Source organism: Topomyia yanbarensis, chromosome 2 (assembly GCF_030247195.1).
Source record: "Topomyia yanbarensis strain Yona2022 chromosome 2, ASM3024719v1, whole genome shotgun sequence".
Classification (NCBI taxonomy): domain Eukaryota; kingdom Metazoa; phylum Arthropoda; class Insecta; order Diptera; family Culicidae; genus Topomyia; species Topomyia yanbarensis.
In genome coordinates, this window is record NC_080671.1 from 194,029,254 (window position 1) to 194,055,004 (window position 25,751).

At 39.0% G+C, this 25,751-nt stretch overlaps 1 protein-coding gene across 1 annotated transcript in view; it reads right to left on the reverse strand.

Annotated features, from left to right (window-relative positions):
- Positions 1–201: 201 nt before the first annotated feature.
- LOC131679966 (lachesin-like) overlaps positions 202–25,751 on the reverse strand; it is a 105,748-nt gene continuing 80,198 nt past the window's right edge. Inside the window, exons 9-11 of the mRNA XM_058960709.1 lie at positions 15,235–15,363; positions 14,988–15,098; positions 202–7,154 (exon numbers count right to left, since the gene is read on the reverse strand). Of these exons, the coding sequence (XP_058816692.1) occupies positions 7,072–7,154; positions 14,988–15,098; positions 15,235–15,363 (323 nt within the window). The 3' untranslated portion in view covers positions 202–7,071. The remainder of the gene's footprint in view (positions 7,155–14,987; positions 15,099–15,234; positions 15,364–25,751) is intronic.

The window sequence follows — 25,751 nt, forward strand, 5'->3', positions numbered from 1 at the left end:
GGACTTGTGAAAAATCCTGGTAGATGCTGCATTTAGTACGAATGACGTTGACCTGTAATACTTTTGCAATGATACTGATCCATTTTGATAAAAATAAAGCCATGTTGTTCCAAAAGTCCAGATCCCAGCTCCAAACTGTAGTGTGATTTTATGTCTAGATTGTCAGTCTTGTGATATCTATCGAACAAAAGTAAGCACACATATTAAAGCAAAATATATATTTCAGTTCTGTTTCATTATTCTAGTTTACAACGATTTGCTTTTGACTTATTTTTTTTTTCGTGTGTTTTATGCTGAGTTCAGGTCAACTAACCCACTCGGCATGAGTGGAGCGGTACGACCAACCATCTAGATAACAAACTTTCTTCTTTCGTGCTAACTATGATAAGTTTGGCTCAACTTTTAGTTTCTGTTGTGTTCTTGCTATATAGTGTTCCGGTGCCGCTGTACTGTATGCGTGCACGAATGTCAATTTTTAGCGCTATTAAATTGTATTTTACTACCCAGTGCGCGAAGTTTCCGTCTACTCTGTGCGTCGCACATATACTCCTGGGTGTTGAGATTATTTTTGTCTCCCTTTCGTTGCGGGTTTTGATTTTACCTTTTCCCCGTTTCTTTTACAATAAATAGTTTTGGTACTTGACCTTCTTATTTATTTATGTTTTTTCCTGGAAAGAAAATTTCAGTGGTTCTTGAAAGCGCAGCGCAGTTAGTTTTGTTTCGTATTTATATATGTTGGTACTTAACTGTAATTTGTGTTCTTTTTCTTTATTCCTTTTTTCATGTGTTATCTTTATAGTACACTTTTGCTATAATACATAGTTTAGCTTAAAACCATGTATTTTGTTTTGCTTAAATATAATACAACAATATTTAAGTTTATCATAACATACATTTTCCACTTTTTATATTTTGATTACCCTTTTTGAATACTGATTGCACATAACAATTCGTGTTGCATTGTTTTGATTAGACTTTGACTTTCAGGAGGAAACTTAAATATATAAATTTCGCATTCCAAGATTTTACATAAGCATAATTAAAAGTGACCAATTTACTAGGCTGCAGATGTTATCATGGCGTAGAGTAGACTATTCTTGTAAGAGGAAAACGGTTTACAATGTACCACCCAAAGAACAATTACCACATCATATCCTATCTTAATAACGATTTCAGTGAATATTTAATGTTTAGTTTTGCTCAAGTGTGTCGCTGCTTACATTGGTACACTCCAATTTCGAGGATTTTTATTTCCTTTGTGCATATGGGAGATGCACTTTCGTCAATTATCAACTTTTCATTTAAACGGGAAGTAGAGTTAAACGATCGGTGAAAATCACTCAGGCGAATGTTAACACTTTACAAATACTCTATTTCGGGTCAAGCTTAACTAAATCTCATTCCGTTTGATTATCTTTAATTGGCTTCGGAAGAAGGTTAAGGTGTCAATAGTCCAATTGTGGCAAATGTCGCGAGCCGTGAACTTAGTCATGCCATTTTTGTTATTAGCATCGAAGACGGGGTTTAGTAACCTTTCAACATGTAAGTATCCGTTTAGAAAATACGGATCATGAAGTTATTAATTTCAAACTTTGTGTCCTTCAGAAAGCTTATACAGTGAAGACCCGATTTTATCAGCCCCCGATTTTATCAGCTTTATATGAAAATTGATAGTTGGTATTTTGATGGGCTCTAGCAGACGATCCAAGTTGAATTCGAGTAAATTTATTCTTGAGCATATTTTTCTTATCTTAGAGATCCGAAATATGCAAAAAAAAAATTTTTTTTTTTAATTTTGCACTGTCAAATCCCCTTAAGGGAAGTTTAAGCTAAATAATCAGGAAAGGTTATGAAGCTATATCTAGGGACTGAAGAAGAAACTTTTAAGAGCTTTCGTTTCTTTAAAAGAAAGAAAAATAGATGTCCCGATTTTATCAATGTCCCCGTTTTATAAGCCTAAAATTCACCAAGGGGCTGATGAAAACGGGTCTTCACTGTATATGTATAATCGCTGTACGTTTATGCTGAAAATTATTTCTACTAGTTTAACTACTGTCAATCGGAGCTCTTGCATTCCACAATTTGCGATGAATCAAACATCCACTGTATCGGAGATCCGCTAGACACAGCAAAGGCAAAATCCATTACGCTATGGTCAACGCAGTGAAAGAAAGTATTCCCCGAATCAGCGGGACACCACCACACCGAGCCGTACACTGGCTGAGTCCGGAAGTCTCCGCCGCCATCAAAGCTCGTTGGAAAGCCCTCCAAGTGCGGAAATTACAGACAGGACTTCCAATCCTTATCCGCCGTCGAAGCCCATCCAGCGTAAAAGCAAGCAGTTAGTGCCTCACCAACAACTTTAGCGTCCGACTCCAGAGCCACCTACAATAAACCTTTCACCGGAATGGAACTCGCCGCCGCCCTCTGTAGCGCTAGAGGAAAAAAACATATGGCCCCGGAGACAATTTGTGGAGGTGGATCCTTCCAGAAGAATGAAAACTTGCACACGTAGTACCCACCCCCAGAAAATACCAAGGCACGCGTACTATTAGCGATTTCCGGCCAAATAGTTTTCTGTGCTGTACCGGAAAAAACCTGGAACGGATGGTTAACCGACGACTGAGCTTGGAGGACCAAAAAACTGCTCGACCCACGTCAATTTGCCTTCCGAAAAGGGCTCGTCACCTAGGCTCCCGTGGAGTGCTCGGCAAGGCCAAAATTGAAAACCTTTACGCTAACCTCGCCATCCTCGACGTGGCAAAAACCTAAAACACAGTGTGGCGCGAAGGTGTACTCCAAAAGAAGAAACGATGAGGCCTGCAAGGAAACCTTGGCAGATTTATCCAGAGTTACCCCACGGGACGGGACTTTCTACCAGGAATTCAGCAAGGCTAACGAAGTGCCACAAGCCTTAGCACTTGCCGTGACGCTATGTGAGGATGAACTCGCTTTTCGTTGTGCTACCAGGAGGCGTCCACGTATTCGTCTACGGCGACGTCATCATTCTGGTGGCCTTGAGGAAAAAGATCCCGTGCACCCGGAGATCACCCCAGGCAGCCGTTAACGCGGTCGCCCCAGGCCACTAAAACTTCTCTGCCGAACAAAGCGCCGCATTGCTGCGGCACTCACATCCTAGCAAATCTCAGACCAACCCGCTTCTACGACATTGCCGTCCCCCATCGGAAGGAACCAGTCGTCCATTGAATCACCCTCAAGAGAAAACTAACGTTGACGCCGCACTTCCGCTATCAGTGCTATCAGAGGCAACACCAAATCCCACCGTCTTGCCCTACATGGTAGCCCCGACTCCCAGGCGAGACCCCAACCACTGATAGCTTCAGAGATTTCAACACAAATCTGCTTTATGAATTCATTAACTGCTGGCGGAGATCCCCAGGCCACTCTTACTTAAAGATCAATGGGACCAGCTGAGAAAACCAAAAGGAGCAGACGATGCTCTCTTGACTCCGAATTGGAAGCACTAGAGTGATGCATGCACACACCATCTTCAGCGTCCCCCACCAGAAGGCGAGTCCTGCAATATCCGATTCTAGTCGAGCACCGGCTCTGCAACTGCCGGGACTTCGAACACGTTCAGCTGCAACATGATCTGAAGGGATCACTACAAGACGTGTTAGCCAACGACCCGGTTCCTCCTATTCCTGAAGGGTGCCTGCTTACACAACCGTTTTTAACGAAAACCAACAAACGAACGCGGGCCATCCGCCACACTCCTCGAAGCGTTGGGGAGATTTCCCCGCGGCTCTCTGCAACCTGTAACACTCAACTAGCACCGAAGCCATCAGAACAACTGACCCACGATCATCACCAAGCATCAGCAATGGGCCTTCTGTCACACCCCCTACCGGAGCTGAAGAGAGTGCCCATGGCCAAACATGACCACTATGCAAGAGGATCTTAAACCCAAGATCCGAAGCCGGCCCTCCGCCACACCCCCTCGAGAATCAAGAGGCTGCCTGTAGTGCAACGCTCATCCTGTACTAATAAGCACCTGCAATCAATGTGACCAAAGCACCAATAAACGAACGCGAGACCTCCGCCACACTCCCTGGAACCATGAGCAGGTTCTCCGCGTCTTACTGTAACAAGAACCAATAAGTGTGCATCAAGAACATGCGATCAATCACCTCCAAGCACAAACAGTGGGCCCTCGGACACCCCCTCTGCTCCCAGCGTTGGAGAGATCAGAGATGGCCCAGTACAACAATAAGAACATCACACGGCATAAGAACCGGACAACCCCCGCCACCCCACCTGAACTGCTAACCTGGTCATGATACCCGAACTCCGACCCCTCGTGGTCTCTCTGTCGCTCCTGGACCGGGTGTGTAAAAAGGTTTCTCGCGGCCCCAAACAACCAGATACCAACAGACTACCAGTATAACAATGATACATACACCTAAAAACAATGACATGTAACAATGTCATTTGAGTTCGGTCATTCTAGCAACAAGTCATTAGAGAAACTTTACACTAGTTCGGTTCACGTCTCAACAAGTTCTGATATTAATAATAATTGTGAGTACATCAGTTACACAGCAAAGATCGGTCAGCGAGCTAGCAACAGCAGCTGAGAAGAAAAATAACATACAGCCATTACCTTACACAATGTAGCAAACCCGCTACGACTGTAAGAGCAGCGACAATAGTCTATTAAAAATCTATCCCGGCATTCGAAAGGCAACAGAGATGAACAGCAGCAATCATCATTGATTGATGCTAATCGTCGACAGGTTTTCAGTGGTGATCTTGCGTGGCTTTTCCTTTGGCGGTTGTCACGGTAAAGATGGGCAAGTCTGTCTATGCCAAGACACATGTTGGTGAACTCGGGTGATTCGTAGTTATGCTGCCTAAGCTCGACCCTCATTAGCAGAAGACAAAAGTTAAGCCCGTACGATATTAAGCCTGTTCTAATGACCCTGCCACTTCTAGTTTTCCGATCTGTTTACTTCACATCCATTCTTTCACTTGAGTACTATGGCTCTAATTTTCATAACTTACCAGTAATCTCTAGCTAATTGAATGTTGTTAAAATGTAAAAAAGAAAATGTGACTAACATAGTCGAAATATAAAAGAAAAAGAGAAAAATAACGAACTCGTTATCTACCGACTCCCGCCTCGGTGTGATCTTGGGCGACTGAACCAATCAGAAGTCGGAACAACATATATGCAGAATGAGAGTGCGCTCGATGGAGCTCCTCTTGAAGACTGCTGGAACATAAAGCAACCATCAACAACACAGCTGAAAGCGTCGTCGAGTATGTGGAACGAAGTCAACAGAACGGCTGGTTCGGCGAGGAATGTAGAGGGATTTTAGAAGAGAAGAACGCAGCGCGGGCATTGATGCTGCAACATGGAACGCGGCTGAACGTAGAACGATATCGATTGAAGCGGAAGCAACAGACCCGTCTATTCCATAAGAAAAAACGCCGTCTGAAAGAAGCAGGGTGTGAGAAAATGAAACAGTTGTACCGCTCTCAATAAACCCGAAAATTCTATCAGAAGCTCAACGCATATCGCAAAGGCTTCGTGCCGCAAGTCGAAATGTGTAGGGATAAGGATGGAAACATTCTGACAGATAGACGAGAGGTGACTGAAAGGTGGAAGCAACACTATTTTGAACACTTGAATGGCAATGAAGAAACAGATGCGGAAGGCCAAGGCAGATGAGGAGAATATTACGTCAGTAAGGTGGATGATGGAAACCAACCTATTTTCACGTTGGGGGATGCTATTGAACAGCTCAAGAACAATAAAACAACTGCTAAGGATGGTACTGGATCTGAACTCATCAAAATGGGCCAGAAAAGATGAAGCATATTGACCAGTAAAACCAAACTAATTTACAATGGCCGCTTTACTCAAATTCCCGTTTAAGCATGGCGCGGCTATTTGAAAAAAATCCGTATGCGCAAAAAACGCTGATGATTTCAACTAAATCATTGAACTTTGATACAGCTTCTGATATCTCTGTCTGCTGATTAGAAAAGTTATATTTGAAATATATCGAATTGAACCGTCGACATCACATGCTTCGTCAACATCTAAAAAAATCGATTTTTCCTCGGACAATTTTAATTTTTTCGACCTCATAAAATGTACTATTAAATCGCCATAGATTATGTGACTAACCGCTTTTCATAATAATATTTCTGTTTTGGATCCAAAAATTTGCTAATCCCAGCACGATCCATTGTGTTTTCATTAAGGTAAACATATAAATCAATCGAAATACTCTACTGAGTCATCAAAATCAGCCACTTTCAAACACAACGGAGAGTACATTTTACCCCGTTTACCCCTATACGCGAATCAAAGTTTGCCATCTTCTGCGGGTCACCACAAAACTAAGAGTATGCTTCGATCTGCAACTTTTATAATGCTTTTTCTTCCATAAAAAGTCTAAACCGTGTAGTCATCGACATTTAATTGACTGTTATCTAAAAATACTTTTCGTCCTTCGCTGAACCGAATGACCGTGCGATAGAAGGGAAATAGGTTTCAGTTGGTTTTAATGCTTTTTATCCTCACAACACCGGGTTCATTTAATGAGTCATTTTCTGCTTTGTGGCTTTTTGACATATCTGCGTAGTATTTTGGCTTATTTTTATGTAAGGCATTAACACTATCAATTATCTTATCGCTTTGTTGTTCGGCCAATTCCTGATAATTATACAACATTCTGCTGAACGTCTACCACAGCCGTTCCAGATTAATATTTGTTTGGTTTGTGGTACGCTCTGCCGCTAGTTATGTTTGCATCATAAAAATTATCTACCCTTTTGTCTAAATAATTAGATTAAATGTACAAATTGTAGCATACCTACCTTTACATTCGGTTAAACTGTTTATTCTGAAATCATCGGAAGCAAAAACCTAGGGCACCGGACTTGGTCACGGTTTGCCACCGTATCAAACAGAACGATAACGATTAAAAAAGTTTAGTTTACTGTTTCAATGTTTCACAATACTGGTTATAAATTCAATTAATCAATATGCCTAACGATAACAATCTACAGCAATGGCTGGTCACACTGAAGTCACCGTCACTGTCGAGCTGCATGCACTGTTTGCAGGACTAGCAGTAGACACACAGACCACCAGCGTGAGACGAGTGGTCGGTTGGAGCCTGGAACGATTGAAGATTTTTGTATCAGTAGGGCAGAAAATTGTTTGTTTGTTTATTAAATGCAGTAACGTTTATTCGCACAGGCACACTGGGCTAGGGCCAGGGGCCTCAGTAGCGCAGTATTTACCGCACCCGCACTGCAAAATTTGCGGTGAGGTAAGACACTTTTTCCCGCAGATGCGGTGAGGGAAAGAACTATTACCGCGCGGTTTTACCGCAACCGCACCGCAAAAAAATAATTGATAAAGTGATAATTTTGATTATTCTAAATTGAGAAACAGACTGCTATTACGAAAGAAAATCTAGTTGTGTCCGAAATATTTTGACGCTACTATTTCTACGACATATTTTGGACTAGTTATTTTATACTTCTAAGTAAAACTTCACAAACTAACCATTTCAAATACGTAAAATGAAAGATCCAAATGGAGACAAAATTATTAGATAATTTAAAACAATAAATTTGTACTCTTAAATCCAATTTAAAAGTGTTGGAAATCGTGGAATTATGAATCGTTTTCGATATCAATTTTTTAACTGTGAATTTTGACTAATTTAAAGGAATTAGAGATGAACTAATAATACTGGGATTTAAACACAACCCAAAGAATATAATTATCTTCATCAAACCAAACGAATTTGGAGTAATTGGCAGTAAAGGGTACAAATGTATGAAAGCGTCAAAAATAAGGAGGGGTCCAAATTAGGATGTTTATTCTATCATTCGTTCATCAATATCGTATTTCTATCTTCTTTGATTGCTGTGTAAATTCAATGTGAATTTTTCTACAGTTAATTTTAATGGATTCTTTCTTAAAAAGTATGCTACATAACTTTTTTTCGCGTACTTCCATTCAAATTTACTATAATTTTCTACCAAATTAAGTCCTAATATTTTTCAGTAAAGACTATTTTGTAGCTTTTTTGAAGCTTGTTTTGCCAAATACCTCATAGTTTGAATCCCGTTCACTTCAATTGAAGTTTTTGTCATTGGCTCTTTGGGAAAATATTAGAGGAAAATGCATTAAATGCGAGAACTTTCGAACTAGCCCTTAGAAATTTACGCTTCATACATTTTTAAAGGGAGCAATCTTAGTTTTTGAATGAGAATACATCTGTTTCTTGAAGAATTCGGAAGTTAGAGTTTTGGGATATTTTGTCCGTAAAACCCACTATTTTTAAAAATCATTTCTGCTGTATGCTACAAATCATACATTTTTTTCAGTTTTTCTAATATCCAATAATTCTGTACCGGTTGAGACTGGATTCCTGATTAGATGTATTGTATAGAGCAATTTTTTTGTCAAATATGGCGTCGTTCTTATTGATGAAATACAATATGTTTGTATTTCACTGTACAGTTTCGACCCGTTTTTATAAACTCCCGGTTTTATGCACCCCCGTTTTTATGCACCCCCGATTTTATGAACTTTTTGTACCGAATTTTATAAACCTCCCGTTAATTCCTTATTTTATGCCAGCAATTCAGGCCTACAATCTTACAATTGTATTCAATTAAGGTAATGAGTCTTGCATTGTTAGGTAGCAGTCAAAATGTAAGGTAGTTTACCCAATTTTGGTCCCATTTAAGGTAATTGAAAATTAGAATCACATTTTGCTTGAATCCTCAAAAAAAATCAATGCTGTGTGTTTTCATGATAAAATAACACACTTCCACATAGGCCCTCTCTTTTTATTTCTCGTTTTTAGAAGTTTCCTCCTGCCGTGTGGAACCGATCAGCTCCAGACTGCTACTATGTAATCGCCGTCGCCCTTACCACCACGGAAACTGAGCCGAGAGCGACTCGAGGTCCGATGACTTTTGAAGGATTCCCCGCGGGTCCGAAGAATACTATCCGCCAATCCGACCTACTAGACTGAGGCGCTAATTGGTTTCGTTGATCTCCCGTTTGTCCGAAAGTTGCAAGTTTGGTCTTCTCTCCCGGTCACCATCTACGCATTCTCTCCCCTGTCCTTGATACAACTGCTTCTACACCGATTTTGGAAATAATCCCCCCTCTGAATATCTCAATAATCAAATTTGTATTCCGTATTCCTAGTTTTAAGATATTTGTAATTTTACCTCTTTGTTAAAACTATTGTCCCCCATCTTGTAAATAGAATTGTATCCCTAGTTTTAAAACACTGGTGAAATTTTTCATAAATATTTGTTCCCCCTTTTGTATACCACAGTATATTGTTAGTTTTAAGATAACTGAGTAAAGCCATGTCAAGTGATCCTCGAATTTTTCGCAAAATCACCGATTTTCATGAGATATGTTTTATTGTATAGGGATTATGGTAAATAGCTTTTGGTATAAATATTTCGTTAAAACTCCTTTTTTCCTTTGAGATATTAACCCTTAAACTTTATTGCATGATAAAATTGTAAAATTTATATCTCAAAACCTACTGAAGATAATTGAATGAATTTTTGTACACTTATGGAATGATATTTACACTATCTCATAAAAATAATTTTATAATATAGTTATGTGAATAACGGTACTTTGCATCTACTTAAAAATTTCAATTGTATTTTTTCTTGTGTTCTTCACGCAAAAAAATTTCAAAAGGTATTTCAAATTACGCGTCAATCTCTCACCTTCAATAATCTGTATTGATAATTTTTCATTTTTGTTTCTATCGAGAGTTATAGATGATTTTGTAACGGTGCGTACCATCAACGCTCGGCCCACTTTGATGCAGCCCGGTGGAACTTACACATTGGCAACGCCGCATGTCCCAACGTCCTACTGCGCATCGCGTAGGAAACGTGCATCGCATGGCTAAATGAAACCACATCTCTAGATTGGTGCAAACGAACAAACTTTTATATACGGATTATCAAAGGTTAATGTTTTCTGGATATTTTGAGATACTTTTAGATTTTTTTTGACCGAGGTGCACAACAAAAACAGTTTTGTTTAATGAATACTGTGTTATTATAATTTAACGTTACTAGGAATTAAACTGTATCGCAAAGAACCGAAACATAACTTATATAATACGCTTATGTTATTGCCATCTTCGAAGACACTTTTGTTATGGCATTTTCGTTTTTGACAGTGTACACCAGTATTGTTGGGGCTATACTCATTCAAACTTCAGTCTATCTCTTTTTTTCACTATACCGGTGTATACCAGGTTAGAAACGAAATCGTTATTAGTCGATGTTTCATCCAAATTCATTACTAGTCTACAACATTATGCAGGAAAATGGAACATTTTATGAAAACAGCATTTTACTTCGCTTGTTTATGTCCACTGAGTGATCTTACTTATAAACAACGAAGTGTCTTGCGAAAAAAAATTACTTTCAATCTGTTTTCAATCGCATTGGCGTGTTTTCTTTATCGCTATTGCTTCTGTCAATTCTGTTAATTAGTGGTTCTCCAAGTTCTAGTAAGATATTATTTACTTCATCAAATTTCAGTAAATCATCAACGATTTATAATTCAAAATCTTCATTACTTTTTTAACGAAATACAGTATTCGGTTGGTCGAACCATATTTATAACATAAAAACAAACGAATGTTTTTTGAGCAAATATACTGTGCACCTAGACAGAACCAACTGACGAGAAAAAGTGGTAAAATATGTCAATTTGCAAAAAAAAGTCATATACATGCAAAAAAAAGTCATCTTCTATACTTACTAACAACAGATTCAAACATGCCCATTGCTTAAGTTTGCACAGCAACTGCCAACATTCGAGCGCGCCGGTTTGAGAGTTTGAATGACAGAAAATTAAATAATTCCTGAAAAATATAACACTAAAAACCATGCAAATTACTCGGAATATGTTCACCTTTAAACATCCGCACAGAAAAGCTTATCTTTTTGTTCTAATATCGAAGATGGCAATTTTGGACATAAGGTACGCTCTGCCAAAGCGATACGCAGTAGGACGTTGCTACATGCGGCGTTGCCAATATGTAAGTTCTCGCGGGCTGCATCAAAGTGGGCCGTGTGTTGAAGGTACGCACCGTTACAAAATCATCCATAACTCTCGATAGAAACAAAAATGAAAAATTATCAATACAGATTATTGAAGGTGAGAGATTGACGCGTAATTTGACAAACCTTTTGAAATTTTTTAGCGTAAAGAACACAACAAAAAATACAATTGAAATTTTTAAGTAGATGCAAAGTACCGTTATTCACATAATTATATTGTAAAATTATTTTTATGAGATATTGTAAATATCATTCCATAAGTGTACAAAAATTCATTCAATTATCTTCAGTAGGTTTTGAGATATAAAATTTACAATTTTATCATGCAATAAAATTTAAGGGTTAATATCTCAAAGGAAAAAAGGAGTTTTAAATATTTATTTATACCAAAAGCTATTTACCATAATCCCTATACAATAAAACATATCTCATGAAAATCGGTGATTTTGCGAAAAATTTGAGGATCACTTGACATGGCTTTACTCAACTGTAAATATTTTCTAAAAACTATTACTGTTGAATTCCTTGTTTTAAATTTTTTCATAAAAAATTTTTTTTTGCTTCCTCTCTTGTATATAGAATCTTATTTCTAGTCTTAAGATAGGTGTAAAATTTTTCTTTTTCATAAAAAAAATATTTCAACATTGTAACCTCCTAGTTTTAAAATATCCAAAATGTAAAAACAAAAGAATTTGACACCGCCAAGCTAACGCATTTGTGCCTATCAAATAAACGAAATGAATAAAAAAAACACATTTCCACATATTCTCCGTGGAAAACATAACAATTGGACACCGTATGTAATAAAAATTGTATATTTAGCAATATTATATCTTAAATATGTCGTAGTTCATGACAAACTGCAAACAAAATTTAAACCAAAAACTATTGTTTGCAGAATATCTGTAAACCTCGGTCCTGAGGGTACAATTTAGCGCATATTTGTCTCAGAGACTGTGATGTCTGTTCTCTAGTTTATCTACTCCTATAAAACGATCTCCTGCCAGCGCACTTGAGTCATCACTAAGCAAACTTCGAATTGAATCAATAGCTGATTCTTGTTCCCATTTTCTATTGTTATCTCCTATGTCATCCAAGTGTATTGATCTATTCACTTGTAAGTAGTAACAAAACAACCAGTCCGAACCAACGAGAATGGGTCATGCCAGTCGAAAGCCACTGACCTAGGCTCAAACCGCCCATCTCCATAATAAATACGCGTGCCGGTTCGAAATTCTTTGATATCCGTTACGGAATATTTTTTTTTATTATATTGATTATAGAGGTTTTAACCTTAAGGTCATTCGCCTCTTCGGATTAGAAAATTCTCTTATGAAAAATTTCTAACCCTATGTGCGGGGGTCGGGACTCGAACCCAGGTGCGCTGCGTACAAGGCAATCGATTTACCAACTACGCTACGCCCACCCCCTTACGGAATATTGTTTGATGATGGAAACCCTTAAAACATAACAAGCCTCATACTATGTTGCGTTTCGGCTTCGCCTCATCAGAAACCGACACTAACACATTGTCGGAATAGATTAGCGCCGGTTTGACGCAAATCCCTTAAAACTAAAACACACTATGTGTTTCAATCAAACGACTGATCAAACGTGATGTCCCGTTCGAGCAGAAGTTCTGTTTATGCCGATGAGACACAAGTGAAGCCGAAACTTGTCTTGGCTTAGCAGGCCTATGCGAAAGCACTATGCTATATTTCACCCTAAGGAGGAAAATTTGGTAAAAACCAAAATTTCTCACTAGGGACAATGTGTTAGTGTCGGTTTCTGATGAGGCGAAGCCGAAACGCAACATAGTATGAAATAAGGATTTGTGCCCTCCTGTACAAAGACTGGTTTTTTTTTACCAACAAATTTCACCCTAGTGAGAAATTTTGGTTTTTACCAAATTTTCCTCCTTAGGGTGAAATATAGCATAACAAGCCTGTTTTTCCCACTGTTGAAACTCTACGCATAATTGTCCCACAAAAAATAATCAAAAAAGTAAATATTAAGTGTGTCAACAAAGAGATAGGTACGATATTAAAAACTGCAATAGTGAGATCGATCCTATACAACTATTCATCTCTTTCATCGCTTCCATAAACTTAAAACATGGCAAACTCATCCATTTCCGATTTTAGTAAAACTTGAAATCGCTTAACAAGAAAGCTCTCAGTGCAAACTTTCGTAAACAAAATGAATAGAAAACATAATTTGTGTGGATGGTAGATGCACCAATATGCTCAGAATTATCCGATTTCTGTCAGATTTTCCTACTGAGCATTTTTTCGTAAAATCTACCGTAAATTAAATTTTTCTAATGAAAAACTAGACTAATTACACTAGAAACGTTCATTATGAACGTAATTTGAGACCGTAAAACTTTATTTGATCCACCGTTTCTCTCCAGATCACTAATTTAATTTTCATCGTCCATCGCGTTTTTCTTAGTTATCAGTTTTAGAACATAGGCTTAGAATGGCAGTAAACTACCAACGCTCTGTGTCTAATTAATCAAAGAATAATTTCTGCATCTCATTTTTAAGGAGATTAACTGTTGAACTTCGTTGACAGAATGCTTTGTCATTCATAATTAGTCCAATTTCAGATCGATCCTTTGCTTGGAAGTTGGTAGACAACTGTCGAGCGGTTCGGTTGAATACGATTTTTTGCACTGATACGGCATTAGGTTTTGATTACGTAAATGCGAAAATCATCCATTTCATTTTCAAATGTCAAAATTATTGAAAATATGAAAATTTAAAGAAAAAACTCTGCAACTTCATTTCTTATTACATTTTTATTCCACTTTTTTCAATTAACTGAAGGGTTAATAAAATAAAATTTTTCCTATTACTGCAGTAGAACGTTTTTGAATGTATAATGTTTGCCTTAAAATGTACGGAATTTTATTAATAGAAAATGCAAAAGTTGATTTTTTTTCATAAACATTACATTCCGAGGAGTCTCTTCAAGTTAAATTTCGGGTGAATAAGAATAACATTTTATTATATATGGTTACACAAATGAACAATTTTTCAACACTATTTTTAAAAATATAAAAAATTTACCGCATTACCGCGCGGTGCGGTTCGGTAAATAAAGTGCGGTTGCGGTAAGTGGCGCGGTTTAATTATTTTTTGCGGCATGAGTTCGACAGCGAAATGTGCAAGAAATGTCTCATCTCACTGTTAGGTGAATTAAATCGGTTTTTTCATGAACAAATTGAAAAATAATGGTTATTTGAAAGCTAATGAACGCTGAAAAATTGTTGCTTTTTTGCAATAAATCATTATTTTAAGGGTATATTAAATAGATCAAACGTCATTTTGCGTTCTTCTAGAGTATGACATTAAAAACTTTAATTGCATTAAATAAATGTTATGCAATTTAGTGTGAGACATGTGATGCTACAGCACCGACGAACCGACGTGCCACATGGAACAAAAAATGCGTCAAACGTTGTCCTAATTGTTTAAATTAAATTACGTTGTTACACTAGCGGCGTCTGTATAATGGTTCGCATGGTAGTCTTCGTCGATAACACAACAGTACGCAAAAACCGAGGTGTATAAATGTCCTGTCCAGATTCAAGCATGGCGGAGCGATCTGTAGTAGTTTGACAGTAGTGATAGCTTCATTTCAAAACAATCGTTATTTTGTATGGGACACTTTTCGAATGCCTCTATCATGTCGGTTCGTCGATGGCTACAGCTTCAAGTTTCGCTGTCATTATTGTCAACCCTTTCCCTTATAGCTTAATTTTAAGCCCCTCCCCCCTCTTATAGCTTAATCTTTAAAGCCAAATTGTCGTTCCTTCAGTACCATACTGTATTCCCATTTTTAAGATGAGCAAAGAATTAACTTACCACTGTTGGTTGGCTGCTTGGACGAGGATCGATCTCGATTCGTTTTGGTGCTATCGGAAGATTTGTGCTCCGACCTATTTACATCGTTCAGGCTGGATTGGTATTTATTTCCTAGGATAGAAAATACACTTAGTTCAGTTTCCAGATCACTAAACAGCGAACTAAAAGTTTAGTTCTACTAATTGATATAAAAACAACAGCCACTGAAACAAATGCCCCGCAGATGCAACGTTAGTTTTGTATTCACCTTTCTCGAAGTAACTGACGGGGGCGGTTGTTGTAAGTCCAAACGGTAGCTCGAAGGACTTCGTAGAGGAAACAGTGGTAATGATGCTCTCGGTCGTCGAAGGCGGTATCGTTGTAGGCGGACTGGAAGCTGCAAGAAAAAGTTAACAGTTAGAAAGAAAATACCAAGGCCACACGTTTCTTTTTTTCAATTATACGTTATGAATGGCCGCGGGTGATGTTGGAGCACAGGTAAATAACACAACAGCAACTCTGTTAATAAAATGTAAACAAAACGTAGCAACGCGTCCCAATCAATAATAAAACACATCTGAGACCGAATTTGGCAAACAGCTCGCGGCTAGAGTTCCGTGCGCCTACACTGTTGAGAGTGCTGCCAATACACTATTGGAAATCTAGTTCCAGTTATTTCTCTGCGCACTAGAAATTACTTCGTAGATTTTAAATCTGTTTTGCATTATGAGCTAGATTAGTCAATTCTTTACTTTAAACAATCATGAAAGTTTCATATTTTGTTTTGTTTTTAAGGTGCCTACCGCAATAAATATAACGCCGAATTTGAACAAACAATTGGAAACGAATCAACAGCTGTAACCAGTGATGCTTTACGATTTAGTACCGACAAAAAGGAAGATTTCGTTGTAGCAATGATTACTGTTCATTAGACTGGCACAATATTTTCTGGGAAAAGTGAAATGTTTGAAATTTTTATTTCGTACACCTTCTTTATATTGTTGGTCAGCTTGCATTCCTGTATAAACCATATTCAGGTGCGACATTCAGACGCAAATAATTGAGCCATTTTGGGTCAGTCTACGGCTCATGAGCTTTTCTTTTCTTTCTTGTACCAAAGCCCGTAAGCTGATTTCATTTCTTCATATTTTATAGTGACACTCCCACCCACAGGCGGTTTGACTCCGGAGACAACCAGTCAATCACCTGCAAAACTCAATTGGTACTCGACAATGCCCTTTTCGAACTTGTTGAAATGCCTTCAGATGGGGGTGCCAGTGCTGCCAACCGTACAAATAAGATGTAATCTGCTACATGTCGGTCTCATTGTAAATTGGCATGCGAGAAAAGTGCCACTACAACATTTTGAATCCTTCAGATAATTATTACCCCCGAACAAACCAACAGCGATGAAAACACTTCCGAACCAAAACATACAAACTACGACGCTTGGTAGTGAAACATGCGGTATTCTGCAGCCCTTCGCCCCCTCCCACTCAGAACTTGTCGAACGTTGATGGTAACTTCAGGAAGCATAAAGGCATTTTCACACATTCACCCCCACCAGCTCTTTTCCGTTCTGGCTACCACACACACAGACACACCGCCGCTTTGCTCGAGCTCGTGCCTTTACGCCTTTCTCATGAGGGATTCTTTGCTCATTCGTTCGCCTCGGGGGAGAAAACCGGAACGGAATAATGTGTTGGATTTTTCCTGGGCTCTGCTGGTTGCCAGCTGCCGACTGCCGTTGTTGCTTCGGTGGTTTTTCCATCTGCTCCGGCTGGTGTTGTACTTTTTGATTAAACTCAATCTGTCCTTCAGGGGATTTCAGTTCACTTGCCTTTACTGCTGTGGCTCTTGTTGTGTGGTAAGTGTCTTCTTTGGGCGTTGGTTGCCGGCTTGGGAACGGGAAGCGCTTGACTTTAATCCGACAACTCTTCTTTCCAGGCGGATCGGAAGTAGATTATGTGGCATTATGATTAAGAGGGGTGGATTTTCGGTGGAAGGCGGATTTTTTTGGGAATTGTAAAGAATGTGTTTTGATTATCGGTAATTGACATATGAGAAAACATAGCAGAGTTCGGCGCAAGAATGTAAGTATGTACTACGCTTCGATTTTGGACAAAAAACTTTTATTTTCATTTGAAAATAAATGCATAACTAGGCTAAATGCCGACAATTTATTGTGAGATATGTGATGCTAAAGTTATGTTTGCGATCATTAACGGTACCGAAGAGAGTCGAGCGGAGCTAGTTTGCCACATTTTCTTTCAGAATGTTTCATTTATATTTTCAAGTCGTCAAACGGTGAAATAACATAGCTCTCACAAGTCTCCTATCTCATGCTTCCACGCAAGTCTACGTCTATTGATGACATTTGGTCGTTAGACCGGCGACGATTGGGTGCTACCAGCCTTCTGCCGATAGTAGCAGAATGGGAGGGGGCTATCAGATCTAGTGGAGAAAACACTACCGTAAAAAGGTACAATTGATTGGAAATCAGCCCCAATAAAACTTTAATCTGAGTAGTAGATACGTATCAATTATCACGGGTCAATACGTACTGAAAATTTGCCGCGCCTGTTTTTATGAATCCAATTTCAAGTTCCGTTATTGCTAGCAAGGCCGTGAGAGCAATCTATAATATTTCCCTTGAATGGTCATTATTATTGTTGGTATACGTCAATTTCACAAACAATCCAATATGAAAAATGTGAAATACTTTCCTTAATTTATAACATTTCGCGCTGTCATAACTGTTCGTCTGTGTTGTCTTGTTATCACTCGGTAGTTTTTAACTTAATAAATATATCGTAGAGAAGAAATAGCGAAATCTGTCTAAATACTGTTGCAATAAATAGTGATCCGGCCCATTATGCAAATAAGTTTAGCTTTTCTAGGCAATACTCCCACGGTCGGCTGTGTGGAGTTCGAATTGCTGTTATTTAGGAAACATAATAGAGTTTAAAAAACACTAAAAACTGAACAAAAGCTGTTCTTTTTCGAGTGATCGTGTACTTGAAGACTAATTAAACAACTACCTAATAAACTATATTTTACACAGAGCCGTAGTGTGGCCTTCTGGCGCCCTTGGCGAAGTCGCAGTCTTGCGCCCTTTGTGGCTTGTGTCTTATCAATCTAAACAGAACGTAATGCCATCAATCTAAAGCAACACTATAGTTCTGTGAAATTTTAAATATAAGATCGTTTCAGATTTGTCTCTAATATCACTCGAAGTCGGGTGTTTAAAAGATACGGATGGAGCATTTTTTCTGAAGACTTCGGGAAATATGTTTATTGAGTTGACGATTTAGTAGGGTATTCAACCCGCTTCTATCATACAACAATTTGAAGGCTTTAATTTAATATTTGTTTCTTCACCAACCGTTCGGTATGTTTACGTCCGATGCTTGGAATCTGGTAAAAATACAGAAAAAGCCAATTTCCAAAAGATTCAACCGACGTTCGTTTGTGTCTAACAATCGCTCATTTCATGTAAATTCCAGCCACAAATCTGTATATTCATTAAATCAGTTGACGCTAGGTATTTGGAGGCAAACCAGGGAGTATCTATTCAAGAGACTGTATATTAGGATTCCAATAGTTTGTATAGAAGGAAAATAACCATCGAATTGTATAACTAGACACACTTCAAAATAAAAATTGACATTTAAAATGTATTTAGCGTTGCGCTGCGGATAAATTTCTCTAATGGAATACCGGGATGCACTGCCGCTTATATTATGGAAGTCCTCGATCCCCCCCCTCCACCACAGTCCAGTCACTGCAGCCAACGTTTACCAGTCGTCCCGGTCCTGCGTCAGGTATCCATTTATTTTGAATAATTCAAACGCTGAAATGTTTCCCAATTCCAGTGCATCGTTAATTACTAGCATATTACCAGTATCATCACCAGCACTTTACTAGTATCACAAGCAGCACATTACCAGCATCAGTACCAGATGCCGTATTTCCTGTCAGCGACCCGCAGATGTTCACGAGAGGCACATAGTCCACCTGCATTTCACGAAATATCGTATCTTTGGTCACCGGGACGCACACTTGCCACCAGTCGTGAGGAATTCCATTGTCCCCCCATCACAGTCGAACCCTTCCTGCCAGCAACCAGCAGCCATCCCGGTCCTGTAGTGAAGTTGGGACAAGGGGTCTTCCGCAAATCTACCACAGGCAAGTACAATGCATCTGCGAGCTATTCCTTACCTCAAAGCTCATTCGATTTCCAGCCTTGGTCAACGATTGGAGAAGCTGCTGCTATACTACCAAAATGTTAGTGGAATCAACTGAACCGTTGAACATTTTCGCCTTGCAGTCTCTGATAAGAGTTTTGACATCATTGTTCTCGTCGAAACGTAATTCAACGATGATATGCTTTCAAGTCAGGTGTTCGGTGCCGGCTACGAGGTGTTTCGTTGTGATCGAAGCCCGAGCAATAACCGAAAATCCACCGAGGTGGCGTATTAGTAGTAGTTAATTCCACCTTGAAGGCAAGAGCTTTCGAGAACATTTCTTGGTTTTGCCTTGAGGAGGTTTGGACGAATATCGACCTCGGCGACAGTAAGTTGTACCTGTGTGCATTGTATGTTCTACCCGACCGCGCTCGTGACATCGAATATGCCGAAGTACACTGAAGTTCTGTTTTACAATCCTCGAAGATGTTAATGCGGTTGATGAGATCATGGTGGTAGGAGATTTTAACCTTCCTAGCATTTCATGGAAATCTTCCCGCAATGGATTTCTTTATCCAGATTCCGACCATTCCGCTCTCCACCCAGGTGCAGTGAGACTACTTCACAGCTATAGTTCAGCCACGTTACCACAAATCAATCCTATTCCCAAGGGGAATAGCCGCCACCTCGACTTTTGTTTTACCAGAGCTTCCTCTCGGCTTAAATCATCTTTCAGTCCGGGACCCGATGTGTTCCCCTCCGTTATCCTGAAAAGGCATATTGAAGCTTTGATTACTCCGCTTCTTCATATCTTTCGAGCATCTATTGCTAGAGGAGTTTTTCAATCTTGCTGGAAATACGCGAACATGTTCCCAGTCCACAAGAAGGTAATAAACGAAACGCCAATAATTACCGTGGAATAATTTCATTAAGTGCTGTTCGGAAGTTGTTTGAGCTGGTGATTATGGAACCTTTTCAGGCTCATTGTAAGCAGTACCTAAGTGACGATTAACACGGCTTCACGTTCGGACGGTCAACAGCGTCTAACCTGCTGTGTTTAACATCCTACATAACACAGAGCATGGAACGTCGTGTTCAAACCGACGTTGTTTACACCGGCTTATCTGCAGCTTTCGATAATATAAATCACGATATCGCTATCGCAAAAATAGAGAGATTTGGAATAAATGGTAGTATTTTGCAGTTGTCTCGATCCTACCTGAAAGACCGAGAAACAGCGGTTGTCATAGAAGATTGTCAGGCACCCACCTTCACTTGTACGTCAGGAATACCTCAAGGAAGCCCTTTTGGGACCGTTGATGTTTCTGCTATTCTTCAATGATGTACACCATGATCTCAAGATATTGCGCCCAATTCGATCAATTGAAGATTACCGATATCTCCAACAGCAGCTTGATATCTTTGCTGTGCGTGAACCCAAGGAAGGTTCCGACAATATCATTTTTACGGAAAAAGGATTCCATTCATTTTAACTATCATCTACTAGAAACAGACATTGAATGCGTCAGTCACGTTAAAAATCTGGGAGTGATTCTCGAGCACTGGGATACATCTGCAGGATAGCCAAAAATTTGACGGATATCTATTGTCACAAATCGCTCTACTGCTCTTTATCGCGATCATTCCTAGAATATTGCTCTGAAGTTTGGAGTCCAAACAACAATAACGGCGTAGAGAATAGAGTCCGTTCAGCGTCACTTTTTAACGTTTCGCGCTTGGTTCATCGCTGACACTCTGCAAGGTCGTATAGATGCCCCAGCTATTTTTTTGTAACACATCAACATAAACGTCCCACCTCGAGTACTATGCAACAACATTATGTTCAGATTTCCATTCCGACGCACTAACTATAGTATGTATGGAGCCCTCACAGGTCTGCAACGAATTGTTAACCAGGCAGCTTCAGCATTCGATTTCAAAGTCTCTCGACAAATTCTACGTATACGTTTTTCAAGAGTATTCAATCAATTAGCTAACAATACTTGACCTTTTTATTCTTTGTTTTAAATTATTGTATGACTATTGTTTTTGTGTACGACTTGATTGTTAGAAAACAGATTAGTATTAAGGGCAACATCATTGGGGCTTTGATATGCCTGTTGATGTATTAAACAAATAAACAAATAATTTGTCTGTAAGGCATCAAAGCACTGCAAGAAACTTGTTGAACAGACTTGTCTGCGAGGGAGTGTAAGGTTGATGCAAAAATGGACATTAAGTGCATTGGTTTCAAATTCAATGCAAATCAAATGTACATTTCTAGAGTGATCTGCCCCTATTCTAGAGATTTCGAAAGAACTGACGCATTAATACTCATCGTGAGTTTTCTCGAAATTTCGCCCTAGGCTTAGAATTGTGTTAGTCTGAGTAAATCAAGCCAATTACATTACTGGTCTTTTATGAAGGACTACCGTGTCTACATGCCCACTTACAACGTTGCGATCGACGGTACAGTCACCGATTCGAGTTTGTCATGCGAGGATCTACTGAAGTACGGAGTTCACTATTTCAAAGACCTTTTGCTCTAACAAGCAAAAATTTTGAATGACAATCGCACTGAACGGGACAAAATGATGTAACCTTTTAAACTCGTGTCAAGTAACCTTTGGCAGGTGATTCCACATAACCATGCCACGTGTACATACAGCGTCTGAGGAACCTGAAACATTCCCGTAATAGCGTTTTTCTCGAAACCGCGTTTTTCAAATTGGCGAACACGACATCTCAAAAACTAATCAACGAATTGATTTGATTTTTTATGAGAATGCACAATATGTGTAGCCTGTCGATGAACCACAGAAAACTGAAAACAACATTTTTTCTCCTTTCTGTCTGTTGTGGTTCATCGACTAACTACAAGTCTAAGCTTTACAAAACTTATTTAATTTCCCGTATCAGACAATTTTATCGAGAGTTATCGTATCCGCCACAGCGCTCCTTGAGTTGGAAATGGTTGGACGTCTACTCTTGGACCGCTCGTATGTGTGGCTCTATGTGTATTTTTTTCGTGCCCAATTAATGTGTAAAGCGATCCTAACATTACATAAAAGATCTATTGTTTCCTTGCCTCCAAAATCGTAAAACAAAACAACTTTCGTTTTAAGCACTTTCCACCTTAAGCAATTCAAGCAAACATCATTTAATTCAAAAGTTCATATTAGAATAATTTTCCCAACTGTACAATTTCTAATGGCGGTTTACTGTGTTTCAAAATTCCCAATAAAAGCTTGAATGTTCGCTAAGAACTTGATGTGAGTACTTTTAGGTACACCGAAGTCTTTTTATGCAGTTTTTATGCGACTTTTTTTATGCGGATTTTCAAAGTTATGCGGTTTTTTTATGCGGATTTTCAAAGTTATGCGGTTTTTTTTGTGCGGATTTTCAAAGTTATGCGGTTTTTTATGCGGATGTTCAAAGTTATTCGATTCTTTTTAGGCAGCCTTATTTTAGTTTTTAGGGAATCACCTGAAGCGAATTTTATCGAAAGATAGATCTTCGTGAATGCACATGCGCAAACAAAAGGCATAAAAAGGTCATATTTTTATTTTATATTATTAATTACTAGTCTTTGGGTTAAGGATATGGGGAGCATTCATGATGTCAGTGAAAATAAAAACAGAAAGTGACTGAAAACCTTTTTGCCTTTCTCATAATAAAGGTTATGTAATCGGTAGGAATTTTGACTTTTTAGCCGAGGCCCGCAGAGCCGAATATTTTATACCATTCGCCTCAGTTCGGCGAGATCGGAAAAAAGTATCTATGTGTGTGTGTATTTTTTTTACTTGGTGGTATAGCGCCGACCACTTCACTTGATTCCAGGTCTAGCTGGTCGTGATAGATTTCGTTGGTCTCATAACCGCCATATCAGTCCTGCACGGCATGATATTCTACATTACATGCCCTCCTCTCTACATTGACCAGTTGGATGCTATCCAGCGATTCCGATTGGAGGGTGGTGCCCCGACAACCTAATACTGGTGGTTTGTCGCGTTTGGTGCTACTCGGCGTAGTCCCCGGCGGTGGAGCTAGCCTACCTCGGCGGAGAGTTCCCCGACGAAAAAATGTCTCCCGCAACCGGTGACGGACGTGTTATTCTTCCTTCGATGCAGCATGGTCCCCGACGGTGGATCTTTCCTACTCCGACGAAGAGTTCCCCGGCAGTGGGAGGCTTTCCGAAACCGATACTACCCGGGCAGGTGCCGAGGTCGGTCCTGCGATTTTGGGTTCCAGTTGACGGCGCCCCGACAACCATTTGCCGGTGCTACTTCCCTCTCTACTCGAACTAGTCTCCGGCGGTGGTCCTAGTCTACTCCGACGGATAAATTTCCCGACGTTTAAATTTCTCTCGAAATCGTTATTTCGATGCTGGTCGCTTAGGTGCCGAGGTCAGTCCTGCGATTCCGGGGAGTCACTTTGACTTTACGCTTGTCCGGACATGCCGCAGACTCAGGTGATTCGCATTTAATGCCAAAATATCCTGACTCCTGCGTTGCAGAAGACAAAGAGTTAAGTAGCCGGGAAACTCTAAGCTTGCTCATTAGGGTGGGACAAAAATTAGATTCCAGCTCCGAGCAACTTTTAGGTACCATTTGGGTCCTAGAACAACTGTGCAAATTCTTAGCTCGATCGGTGAAACTATATTTTTGCGCCCACAGTTTAAAGTTTACATAAGATTTCGTATGGGAAAATTAACTTTTACAAAATAATTTCTCCAGGAGTCGCCCATTACTTCCTAAAAATAAATCGTTACGTGGCTTTTTTAGGAAATTTAACAAAGAAACAAAGTCTTGAAAATCACGAAACGATCTGACGCTTGAGAAAAAAGTTATTAAGCAGAAACCGATTGATGCTCTGACGATTGATAAAATATTCATTTTTGCTAGCACCACTGCTTTTGGTTGTCCAATTATACGCTATTTTGTTTTAATCCTCTCTTAATGTGTCTAAATCGTTTATCTATACTATTTGGCCACTGCGCAAGGTTTTGAGGGATAAATTGAGGCTTCCTTTGTACATAATAAGAGAAAGTTAAAAATTTTGTATATAATTAGAACGTCAAAAGCAATGATGCTATGAAAAGTGAAATTTTCATCAATCTTCAGGGCATCAATCGGTTTTTACTTAATAACGTTTTACACAAGTATCAGATCGTTTTGCAGTCTTCTTGATTTTGTTTCGTTGACAAATTTCCTATAAAAATCAGACATCTACTTATTTTTAGGAGGTAACGGGTGACTCTTGGAAGAATTAATTTGCAAAAGACAATTTCCCCATACGAAATCCTATGTAAACTTTAAACAGTGAGCGCAAAAATATAGTTTCACCAATCGAGCCAAAAATTTGCAGAGTTGTTCTGGGAGCTAAATGGGACCCAAAAAGTTACTCGGAGCTAAATTTTATTTTTTTCATATAACCATGTCCCACTCTATTGCTCATATGACCCTACTCCACGCTTTTCTAATCATTCTCACTTTAAATCCTTGCTGTTCCTTGACTACTATGGGTCTTAACATTGAAAAATATTTCACACCTTATGTGTTTTTATACGGATTTTGAAAATTATGCGGCTTTTTTATGCGGATTTTCAAAGATATGCGCTTTCTTATGAGGATTTTCAAAGTTATGCGGTTTTTATGCGGATTTTCAAAGTTATGCGGTTTTTTATGGGGATTTTCAAAGTTAAAATAAACGCATAAATAAACTTCAGTATATAATCCGAACTTTCGATTGCTTGGATGTTCCGTCGGAGTGTTTTTCGACCAACTCCGAAAATAAATCTATTTGAAATACCTTTGCTTCGGAGTTTATCGGGTAGTGTGCATCGTTGCGATACTTGTAACGGATATGTAGTGTAGGCAGTCCATAGAAGATTTAAGAATGTTTTGAAGATTGAAGTGTGATAAATAGCGAGAAAAGATTTGCGGCTTCAAAAGAGATTTGTATGTGCAGAATGCTGGACGATCTTGTCGTACTACACGCCGGTGAGACCGTATCATGTAAATTATTCATAATTTTCCGCCTGTTCCCGTATAGCATTTTTGTTCCACATTTCCACGACAGGTGACGCCCGCGGCTGGAGCAAGCATTTACCCACTGGGTTCCGGCTTGCATGTTATAAGAGGCGACAGAGACAGAAGTCTCTTATTCATTTTTCCATCTTCTCAATTTTTTTTTGTTTTGAGAACACTATTGTATGTAATTGCTATTTTAGTTCCATTTTAAACTTCGTTAACTCACTGTTTTTTAATATTTATCTATTTGCAAGAATCCCAACTAAAGTAAGTAGGTGGTAGCATGCACTAGGTTTATTCAGTACCAGTATTCGCCCTACACTTTTTCATATTAATATTAGCATTTAGTATAATAACAAACAATCAGGGACGGATCCAGGGGGAAGGTCGTGGGGGTCCGTCACCACCTCTACCGAAAATGTTCGACTTGTTGACAAATTTTCAATTTGCTTCGATTTTAAAATAGTTTCAAACTCAAAAACATTTTAAATCAAAAATTCCAATGATTTTCATTGAATAGGGTTTTTACGTATTACATATTGTACAACGTTCATTTCAAAAAGAAT